The 11,362-nt window shown below is 42.0% G+C and overlaps 1 protein-coding gene across 2 annotated transcripts; it reads left to right on the forward strand.

The window, feature by feature from the left end:
- Window positions 1-358: 358 nt before the first annotated feature.
- Window positions 359-10,269, forward strand: LOC135495909 (equilibrative nucleobase transporter 1-like). 2 transcript variants are annotated; one of them, XM_064784930.1, is made up of 8 exons: window positions 359-834; window positions 5,913-5,959; window positions 6,408-6,577; window positions 6,912-7,635; window positions 7,891-8,016; window positions 8,306-8,474; window positions 8,907-9,030; window positions 9,248-10,269. In XM_064784930.1, the coding sequence occupies exons 1-8, from the start codon at window positions 431-433 to the stop codon at window positions 9,362-9,364; spliced, it is 1,881 nt and encodes a 626-aa protein (XP_064641000.1). In that variant the 5' UTR covers window positions 359-430; the 3' UTR covers window positions 9,365-10,269. The 2 variants fall into 2 exon arrangements, with proteins under 2 accessions (XP_064641000.1, XP_064640999.1); XM_064784929.1 differs by having other exon boundaries at window positions 8,907-9,364.
- The last annotated feature ends 1,093 nt before the right edge of the window (window positions 10,270-11,362 follow it).

Below are 11,362 nucleotides of genomic sequence, written 5' to 3' on the forward strand. Positions count from 1 at the left end.
CATGAATATTTTTACTGTGCATATGACCTGGATATCACTCAAGGCCTCTGCAGCTGCCAATTGCGTATGTTACCATATTTTGTTCACAAAAAGTAATTTACGACAAGATTGGCTTGATGGAACTTGCTGAAAATTTCAATTCACGGAAAACGGCTAAATCAATTCACTGGAAAGGCCAGCACAAATAACACAATTTACAAGTCTTTCTTTGAGGACAAACTTACTGGGGACAAATTTTCTTTTGGGCCAAATCTTCCAGGGATAAATTTTCCAGGGACAATGTTCCTCGAGGACGAATTTTCAACATGCCGATCGCTACCCTGTCAAAATGCCCCAGTGAGACTTCCGGTACAACTTGATTTTTAGAAGGGTCCACTCGTTTCAACATAGTACATGCAGTAATCCTGGTCAGCCATCATCGAAAAAGACTATGGCATGCTCAAAGAACCAGATAAGCTTATTCTTCGTGCTGTACTGTTCTGTCGAGATACTGCTATTTGCGGGGACAATCTTCGGCTGGCATTCGCTGAATTATGTTCTAAAGAAGGAAGGATATTTTGCGTACCTTTGCCGCGATTTGGAGAATGGGACGTTGTCTGCCTATCAAAAATACTCAAACTACTCGGCTGTTACAACAACGGCGTCTTTGCGGACCGAGTTAACAGATGCTGCACGGAACAGAACGGATGTTGACAAGATCATTATCTGTGATCCGCAGGATTCTGCCTTCAACTTGATCTTCACGCTCGCCGTCTGCATTACTGGTGGATCAGTGTTTTTCTGCGGATTCCTCTTTGACAAGTGTGGGACAAGATTCTGCCGTTACATCAGTTTGTAAGTTTACTTGTCTCTATGTGAATTGAAGTCTTTGGCCAGCATCCCGGTCAAATTTGCTATTGTGTTATAAAAATGATGGGGTTAGCGTAGTTTTATTTTTAATCCCTGTAAGTGGCAAAGTGAGGGGTGTACCTTTTCAAGGCCTGTGTCGCAATGATGGAATAGGACACTTTGGTAAGGTTTGCATAACCGTCATGACCTCTAACACATATCTCCTTCGAAGAAAATCACTGTGTTGCGCTCAACTGCAAATCATCGATAATCAGGTTGTGACGTAGCGGCTTTTAAGGCACTGGCACCTCTCTGTAAAAACAGCTGAACACCTATATCCAGTCCTACATGAATGTTCATTCCTGATTCTAACTGATTCCATATTACATGACTATGATCTTGGATAACATTATGACCATGATTCCATATTACATGACTCTGATCTTGGATAACATTATGACCATGGTTATGGTTACATGATTCTGATCTTAGATAACATAGCTCAATTGATTCACAATAAACTCGCCAATTAATATAGGGAAGAAATAAAACAAAACATAGGATTCATCACATTCCTTTCCCCTAAGAAAAAACTAGTTTAACAATTCTTCAAACAAGTTTTTCCTGAAACAAAGAAAATGACAGTTAGTTTATAGACAATTGCTCTAACTTTGACTCACCAATAGTCTCAAGTCCAGCATTCACACAGCAACATCTGTCAATCACTCAAACGGTAGCCAAACGACCTACAATCTAGACAGACAGTCAGCGTTCACGTTCAACTTCCCGGGCTTGTGCATAATTTCAATGTCAATCAAACGAAGTAGAGAACAATGTCAAAACCACTGTCAAGCTAAATTTTGCCAAGTACGTACCTTAAACTAGAGGAAGGATGGATAAAAAACCCTTCGGATGACGCTTTCTCGTCAATTTTCTTTTGTCTTTACAAAGAGGTACCCCACTTCTGGTACCAGTGTGACGTAGCGGCTTTTAAGGCACTGGTACCAGAAGTGGGGTACCTCTTTGTAAAGACAAAAGAAAATTGACGAGAAAGCGTCAGGCGAAGGGTTTTTTATCCATCCTTCTTCTAGTTTTAGGTACTTGGCAAAATTTAGCTTGACAGTGGTTTTGACAGGCTAATGGTACTTTGCGGAACGGAACGGAACGGAACAGACCTCGCCACTAGGTCGTTTCCTAGAAGCCCTGAAACTTACCCAAAATATCAAAATCGGACCTTGTCTGAGATGCTATCATACCTTAGTACAGTTAGCTTTCCATAATTATTAAAGCTTTTTGGTGGATTTCGTGCGATAATCTATACATGTTCCGTTCCGTTCCGCAAAGTACCATTATCCTCCTGGATATTGGTACTTTTCCGCAAAGTACCATTATCCTCCTGGATATTGGTACTTTGCGGAACGGAACGGAACACGATTATTACTCCTCAGAAGCGCACCTCTTCTCGTTTAAGTGTGTTATGTTTCTAAACTGCTGAAGTCCGCTCTGAAGCTGCCTGGCAGGTCAAGTAACTTACACATTATCCTCACAGGTGGCAGCACGTGACGATAATAAAGTTGGCCCATTCATAGGCAAAAATCACGAAAAACAGCATATTCGGCCGATAAAAATTTGGTTTCGAGATATAGCGGATCGTCTTTGGGACATCCAATACCCATGAATAACCCTCAACATGGCCAATTCCTTCAGTGGTTTCAGAGGAGATAGACCAAAATACTCTCCAGACGTCACCAGTAATACAGATGTTCCGGTTCCGTTCCGCAAAGTACCAATATCCAGCAGGATAATGGTACTTTGCGGAACGGAACGGAACATAATACAAAAGCACATGAAATTTAAACAGTAAGGATTGAGTCAAATGGAGTGATGGAGAATGAAAGGTAATGAGGAACCGGCGCGAGTTATCCGCAGCGCGGCGCTGCAATCGATCATACCAAAACTCTCCGGCATTTCCAATTCATTATCATATTATTTCTGAGCCCGAAAACGATATTCGGCGACGTTTGCATCTTCCTGCTTTAAATCTATTGAGCTACTAGGGTCAGTTTCTTAAGATAATTTTGCGGAAATATGCCAGTATTGGGCACGTTTTCTGTTGTTGAAATCCTGTGCAAAAATGTAGCCCTACGCAATGGTCGCATCATCTCTTGCTTCGTAACTAGAGAATGAGAACCATGTTTACGATGATGTGAGAATGAAGGGACGGAGAATGTAACAAAAATGAGTAGCAGTCTTCAAACAAAAGTTAACTGGCGCGGCGGAGGGTCGAGGTTACCTCCCTGGGCCTGTGGTTATATCCAGTGTAACCCAAGGCGCACTCCAGGTCTGTGGATCGATAGTGCTGCGAAAGGCCTTTCTTCTGATGCTGGTCTGGACTTGCTGTGTTATCTGAGAGTCGATTGGTGGCCAAATGAAGTGAAAAGTCGTTAGAGTCGCGGTTGAGAGAGGGGTGCGGAGCTTACCAAAGTGGGCTCACTTTGTCTAGAATTTAATTCTCTATCGAATGCATTTGCTCTCAGGCAATACGACCGATATTAAGAGAGTTACAGGCAAAAATAGACACTTGGGTTGATTCCTGAACGTATACCCGGTACTACCGGGTATACGCACTGAAAGGGTTAAAGTACCAATATCCAGCAGGATAATGGTACTTTGCGGAACGGAACGGAACGGGGAGAGCCCACAGAATGCCTTAAACGTGTTAATACATACGAAGATTTGGCCATACAGCACAATAGGCTAATGATAGAGTGACGGGGAATGAAAGGTAATTGAAGGCATTGTCTTGTGTCGTCGCTAAAATGAGAAGAGGTGCATGGGCTTCTGCGGAACTTGAAATGAGACCCGGAGAGTTTGATTGATTTCCTCTAAAAAATCTCGTGTGACCATGCATTAAACACATAGAATGCCTTAAAATATATGCGAAGATGTAGCCCTGCTACGACATTACGGTCAGGCGGGAGTGACAGAAAATGAAAGGTAAGCATGTTTTATTTACTTCGTATCTAAAATGAGTAGAGGTGGGATTCCGTTCCGCAGTGTTCCAATATCGAGCTTGATGATAGTAATATGTTGAATACATGATGTGGTGACGGAGAATGACAGGTAGTTCCACGCAGTATGTCATCATCTCTTGCCTTGTAACTAGAGAATGAGAACCATGTTCCGACGATGTGAGTATGAAGTGACGGAGAATGTAAAGGTCGTAATTGAATGCAGCATGTTTTGTTTATTACATCGTAACTAAAATTAATGAGTATCAGTGTGCTTCTGAGGAGATCTTCAAATAATAATCAAGTTGAATACAATCAACCTTGATATGAGGCCAACATCTCGTGTTCCGTTCCGTTCCGCAAAGTACCAATATCCAGCAGGATAATGGTACTTTGCGGAACAGAACGGAACATACATAATGGACGATCTGGTCCTACTATGGCAGCACAATAGGCTGAGGATGGAGTGACGGAGAATGAAAGGTAGTCGAACGCATTGTCACAGTGTTGTGTCATCACTTAAACGAGAAGAGGTGCGCTTCTGAGGAGTAATAAGCAGGATAATGGTACTTTGCGGAACGGAACGGAACATGTATAGATTATCGCACGAAATCCACCAAAAAGCTTTAATATGGAAAGCTAACTGTACTAAGGTATGATAGCATCTCAGACAAGGTCCGATTTTGATATTTTGGGTAAGTTTCAGGGCTTCTAGGAAACGACCTAGTGGCGAGGTCTGTTCCGTTCCGTTCCGTTCCGCAAAGTACCATTAGCCGTTTTGACATTGTTCTCTACTTTGTTTGATTGACATTGAAATTATGCACAAGCCCGGGAAGTTGAACGTTAACGCTGACTGTCTGTCTAGATTGTAGGTCGTTTGGCTACCGTTTGAGTGATTAACAGATGTAAAAACAGCTGAACACCTGTATCAAAATAACAAAGAGTTTATTATAAGAGAAAATTATGTACAATATTTATACAGGCAGCTGCTGAAATAAAGCATATATTAGTTATGAGAGTTTGTGTAGCAAAATGTAGCAATGTTCAGTTCAGTCCCTTCAGTTCACAAGGGCAAAGTTCACACGGCAATGTTCACAGGGTAACTGAGAAAAAGGTCCAGTTCCAAAGATGAATTCCAAGTATAACTGAGAAAATGTCCAGTTCCGAGTAAGACCCAGATATGGCGACACAGAGGTGTAAAGGGTTAAGAGGCAATTATGAGAATACGGAATTAGGCTATCTGTTCCCAATAATACGGAATTTAGGCGTTCCAATTCGAATACGTATATGTGTGCGTTTCACAGCTGCAGGACGACTCCATTCGACACATTCGGCACCAACGCCAGGCGATCATAATTCCCGAACCGAAAAGTCCGGATTCGATAAGCAGCTTTCCCGAAAAGGGATTCTGGAGCTCCAATCAATTCAAAGCACAAGGCAAGCATAACCAACTGCTTTCCTTGGAGTCTTTCTGAGTACTCCCAAAAGCACACACCAACAACCATGCCTCAGAAGGCCTAAGCCTTTGCCTCAGATCACCCAACCACTCGCCATTGTCAAGTCATTGTTAAGTCATTGTAAAGTCATTGATAAGCACTATTGTCCAGTCCTACATGAATGTTCATTCCTGATTCCATATTACATGACTATGATCTTGGATAACATTATGACCATGATTACATATTACATGACTATGATGTTGGATAACATTATGACCATGGTTATGGTCACATGATTCTGATCTTAGATTACATAGCTCAATTGACTCACAATAAACTCACCAACTAATATATGGAAGAAATAAAACAAAGCAGGTGCCCAGCGCAGTGTTGTCTTGGAAGGATGCGTTATGTCATGTCAGTTGTGCGCAAACCATACCACTGCATTTCTGGAACCAAAGTTCCAAAGTGTCTTACGGATCTCGTGAGCTATGATTGTGATTGGTTTCACCTTGGTTTTTGTGCCTCTTCTGTTGTTTTTCTGGTATAAAAAACAACCTCGTAGGCTGTGCATCCATAGAGAGTTGGCATCTATAAATATTTTAAAATTTTGAAATTATGTTTGCTTTTCCAGAACTTGTGCCATCATCTCCTTCCCTTTGATTGCATTTTCAACTCCCGGTAAGAATAAAGTGAATACACGATTTAGCCCGGGACACTGGAGTAATCTTTTCTAAATGAAGAACATAGACCACAGGGCTTGAAACTTGTCAGAAGGGCATACCGCCACATTGCATTTTCAAATGATATTTAGTGTAAGACATGTTGGGGAGAAATAAGGAGGGCACCGAGGCAAAAGGAGGAGGGCTTCAAGACATTTGCCTCCATTGTCTTCTGGGATTTTGGGTAATCTTGTCTGGAATTAAGAAGAGCACAGGTGCCGTTCTAGGAGTAAAACTTTTGAACCCACAGCCACGAGATGGGAGAGGTTCTGTCGTAAAAAGGAAAGAATTGTTTGAAAGTGATTTCCTGGTGGCATTGATGTTTCGAAGAACAGAAAGCGAGCTTTGAAGACGGTATACAAGTATTAAAATTGATAGTCTAAGAAATCTTTGCCTTTTACATTCAGAAACGTCTGTCCTGCTCTACCCTGGCATGATCCTGTTAAGTTTTGGCTCCTTCATCTTGTTGCTGAGCAATCTTCAAGTCGCCGGTCTTATTCCTGCGAAGAAGTCAACATTTATGTGTGTGATGTATGGGTCGTTTGATGCAGGGTCGGCTGTATTTTTTATTCTTAAGGTGAGAAACGTTGCGACCTCCTCTCCCAAAATTGTCACCTCTTCCCAGTGATTGTACACCAATTTCTGATGCAAGGTTGGGTTGTAGTTATATTTATGAGGGATTGACAATCAGAATATCTCGAGATCCCGCAGTGAGGCTGTCGTACATGTACATGGACAGAGAGTTCTTTAGCTTTTTTTCTTCTTTACAATGATAATTTCCGCAGAAAAAGTCGTATTAACTTCCTATTTAGAAGTGAAACTCTGATATATCTATTTGAATTTCACAGCGCCAAAAGTCAAAATGGCTCTCCTTATAATTCTTAAATTCTTCTGCTATTTCCTATATACAGATTTCTTACGCCGCTGGATTTTCATTGCGAAGTTACTTCCTCTGTATGTTTGCAATGTTCATGACGATGGTCGGTACTAGCACCATTCTGTTGCACCCGAAGTACCACATTAAGAATCCTCTCCCTCCCGACTACGAACCCCTGTCGATATCGAGATTCATCCGGCGCAGACGTGAAAAGAAAACATCAACAGATGCTGTCGAGAAACTCTCAAAAGATGAAGAGGAGAGAGCTCCAGCAATAACTGTTCCAGCTGTTTCCATCTCTACTGATAAAGATTACAACTCGGCCGAAAATGTTCGAAATCAGGATTCGTGTCCAAAGAATAAATTTCTAAAACCTGCTGGTGATGATAGGAATTTTATGGTGCGTTCCATGGACAGACTTCATGATTTACGAGACACTAACTTTGAAAAGGCACTGTCGTTACAGTCGTTGCAAGATTTTGCAGACGTGCCTGTAGAGAGGCGCAGGTCTGAGGAATTGACGTTATTTGTCGGAAGTCATGACAACTTGGCAAAAAATCATGTCGATACCCTTGGGGCGGGATCCAAGAGTAAGTGTGGTGATGATGTAAAAGAACCGAAGTTCAAGGAAGTCCTACTAAGTGCCATCTACATGTTGGACCTGTTTTGGATATCCGTCTTACGATTGAGGTGTTGGTTTTTCATGGGGACGTTCAATCTTCAGATCACTTTCATGGCCAAGGGCGACGATGCAATTGGTGAGTTCATAAGACCTTCTCTACAAAAGCACTCTGCAGAGGAGCAATTTGAATTGCTGCAATATGCAATTGATATCGCATGTGATGATAATTGCTTCCTGCCAGTCAGTATCGAACAATTAGCCACTATCTGCAAGCCGCGAGACTTTTAAACTGCTTGTACATTGGTCAAAAGCCGTGTAGACCTAATCAAGATTGGGATACATCAACGGTCCCTTACATTTTCCCTTAGCAGTTTTGTGTTTTCTCTTACAGTCAGTCACTATACTTCAGTGTTCGCCATCATGCAGTTCTTTGGATTCATATTTGCTCCCATCAGTGGTAGACTGATGGATCGAAAGAAAAGGAAAACCGAGGGGGATCCTCGTTTACTGAAAATAGGTAAGAAGTGGTGGGTGGTGAAGATTCTTTATTAGATAACATAATTGAGTCTCTTTTGAAAAGTTTGATAGAAAGTTAATCCTGTGATAGACGCAGAATTTTATGTTTATGACAGTTTAATCCATCTGTGCAATGAAAATCATGAGTAGTCGTGTCACGGCTACACTACCGAAGGGGAGCTTGTTATGGGTGAGTTTCAGATAAGTGAATTCAGTCCGACAATAGTGATAGACTTAGAATCAATGTGAAAAAATTCATTTCATTTTCATATTTGTTGATCTGTTTTTAGCTCAAGTGGAAGTGTGCGTACTGTCGTTTGCCTTGGAAAGTTTGATAAGTGTCCTGATGTCTATAGCAGCCTGCATTCCCATCCTTGAGGTCCAGTACGTCACTTGTGCCTTATCGGTCGTCCAGAGAGCTTTCATGAATGGACCCAACTCGGCATTTATAGCTCAAGTGTAAGTTACCTGGTGTAGGCCCAGGGCTAGATATTTGTTCACCCTCGTTTTGGGTGGAGCTAAAATGTTTGCCATAACCTCGGCTCTGCCTCGGTTTTGCTCTACATTTTAGCGCTATGGTTTTGGTGAGACAACCAACAGCTCCAGTTTGGTATCAATTCATTAAACATTAGCCAAGGCGAAATGTCATGCGGCCCTTTCCAAAAATGACCATGTGAGCAATTGTCTGGCATGCTACTATAGTAGGCCTAGTCTTGTTCCAATTTTAAAAGCTCGCCTTTCGTGAAAATCTTATGTCGCTAAAATGTTCTGTTCTACAGCGTTTAAAAGCAAAAAAGGCCAGCAAATATTTCCAGTGTCTTTTTCTTCCAAGAGCAGATGCCACATTCATCTTCTCACCTGAACATACAAACTCTCTGCTTTCGTTTGTAGGTTTCCATTGAAGCATTTTGGAAAGCTGTTCGGAATGTACATGACAGTCTCATCCGTGTTTAGTTTGCTGCAGTTCCCGATGTTTATCCTGGTGCAAGGACCACTCAAAGGAGACCCACTTATTGTGGGTAGAATATATATTTTTGATACGATTATTTTGGGTATTATTTTGTCGTCGAAACTACTGGAACCAGAGGTTTACACTTGGCCAGAGTATTGGCATTGTAACATTTGCGATAGAAAACACACTTAAAATTGAAATATTACTTAAAAAATTCTGCGTTATGAAATCGTTCTTTTATTCTGTGTTATGAAATCGTTGTTTGCTTTCTTTCCCACAGATGAACGTGATCCTGCTGGTGTTGATGGTGCTGTCTTTCATCCATCCGGTATACCTTTGGTGGTTTTGTCGGTCGTCTCGGCAGAAGTTCAAGAAGGAAAGGGAAGCGCAAAGCTGAGTTACGACTTGCATCAGACATTGTTAGATTTAGAAAACCACCATGTATCTCTCGTGGTTATGAATAACTTTTTGGGAGATGCATACATTGTGTTTATAAGCATTTTCAGAAACTTCGGATGTTCATGAAGAGCTGTCATCACATCCTTTAAAAAAAAGCCAACCAAGGAAATCAGAATCTTTGGAGTGGGATTCTCGAACATTCTCAATCTCATCATTCATTGTCATTGTAGAATCGTAGAATCTCACTGTATTTTTGTGAAGATGAGTATTTAGACTCCGTATTTAGGGTTTGGAGGAGACTCCTGGCACAGCTAGGCAAGATTTCCCCAATTTTTTACCCTGTTCAAGGTGGCTGGGGCTTATTCAATGTATCGTTAGAGATTGGTGAACCCAGGTGGTACCGTGTTCACGTAGTTTTGGAGAACTGGACATTCAATAAATAAAAATGGCCGTCAAATGAGAATCTTCTACCGGTTAGGGAAACTGACCTCCGTCTATGGGCACTTTTGGGCCAGCATTTCTGTTGGTGTTTGGGTGGGAGTGTGTCATCAGTAGGTTTATCTTTATGAATTCGTATGTGCCTTGCGAAGGGCTTTAACAACACTGCCAAAGTGTAGGGGTCGACTGGTGACCTAGATCGGGTGTTGACCGAAACAAAAATACATAACGGTAGCTATTTGCACATCGAAAAAAATATCAAGAAAATGGCGCTTATAATAAGGCGACTTTTGTCATCGTGTAGCCTAAAATTTCTCGTGACGCGACTTTTGGACAACTTTTGAGTCAACCATGACCTGACGTTGTCACACCTCCCAAAATCATCGACCTGGTAAATTTCAATGTAACTAACAGCTACAATGAAAATATAAAAAGTGCCTGTATATGAATGAATTCTTTCTACTGATGTCAATAAAATGTCCTGTCCTCCAATTTTAGTAAAAACTTTCAAAATATACATGATGATGGCTTCGTATTTGAACTTGTTAACAAGTACCCCACTTGGTCCCAGGTGATCAGTTGCTGGAGTTGGCTCTTCCCAGTGCAGAGGGGACCTGATGTTCGTACCTCTTGTATTGGAACATTTGACAGGTTGTGCCAGTCGTCACAGACTCAAGTCAGTACAGAAAAGTCAGAAGCTCCACCCAAGGCTTGTCTTAATGATCAGCTTAGGTTGTGCCTGTCTTCAAGAGCACAGTCAGATAGAAGCTACCCAAGGCAGAAAGGGATTGATATTGTCTCTGTGGTCAGGTTGTGCCTGTCTCTAAGAGCACAGTCGGATAATAGCTCTATCCAAAGCAGAAGGGTCCTGATGTTGTCACGGTGATCAGTTTGTGCCTGTTTTCAAGAGCACAGTCAGATTGAAGCTCTCAAGGCAAAGGGGCCTGATGTTGTCTCGGTGATCAGGTTGTACCTGTCTTCAAGAGCACAGTCAGATTGAAGCTCTCAAGGCAAAGGGGCCTGATGTTGTCTCGGTGGCCAGGTTGTACCTGTCTTCAAGAGCTCAGTCAGATAGAAGCTCGTCTCAAGGCAAAGGGGCCTGATGTTGTCTCAGTGGTCAGGTTGTGCCTGTCTTCAAGAGCTCAGTCAGATAGAAGCTCGTCTCAAGGCAAAGGGGCCTGATGTTGTCTCAGTGGTCAGGTTGTACCTGTCTTCTAGAGCACAGTCAGATTGAATCTCCACCGAAAGTAGAAGGGTTCTGATGGTTTTAGTGATTGGGTTGTGCCTGTCTTTAAGAGCACAGCCAGAAAGATGCTCTACCCAGGCAGAATGGCCCCGATATTGTCTCCGTGGTCAGGTGGCCTGTCTCCAAGAGCATATTAAGATAGAAGCTCTACAAAAGGCAGAAGGATCGTGATATGAATAAAGATTAGCAAAAGCTATCATTTAAATCTCCATGTACATTTATACCAAGTCTTTCTGTACAAAACTGGGTCTTGCTGTTGTCTCTGTGGTCAGGTTGTGTCTGCAAGAGCACAGTCGAGTAGCAGCAGCTCCA

This window comes from Lineus longissimus, chromosome 11 (assembly GCF_910592395.1).
Source record: "Lineus longissimus chromosome 11, tnLinLong1.2, whole genome shotgun sequence".
In the NCBI taxonomy this organism is placed as follows: Eukaryota; Metazoa; Nemertea; class Pilidiophora; order Heteronemertea; family Lineidae; genus Lineus; species Lineus longissimus.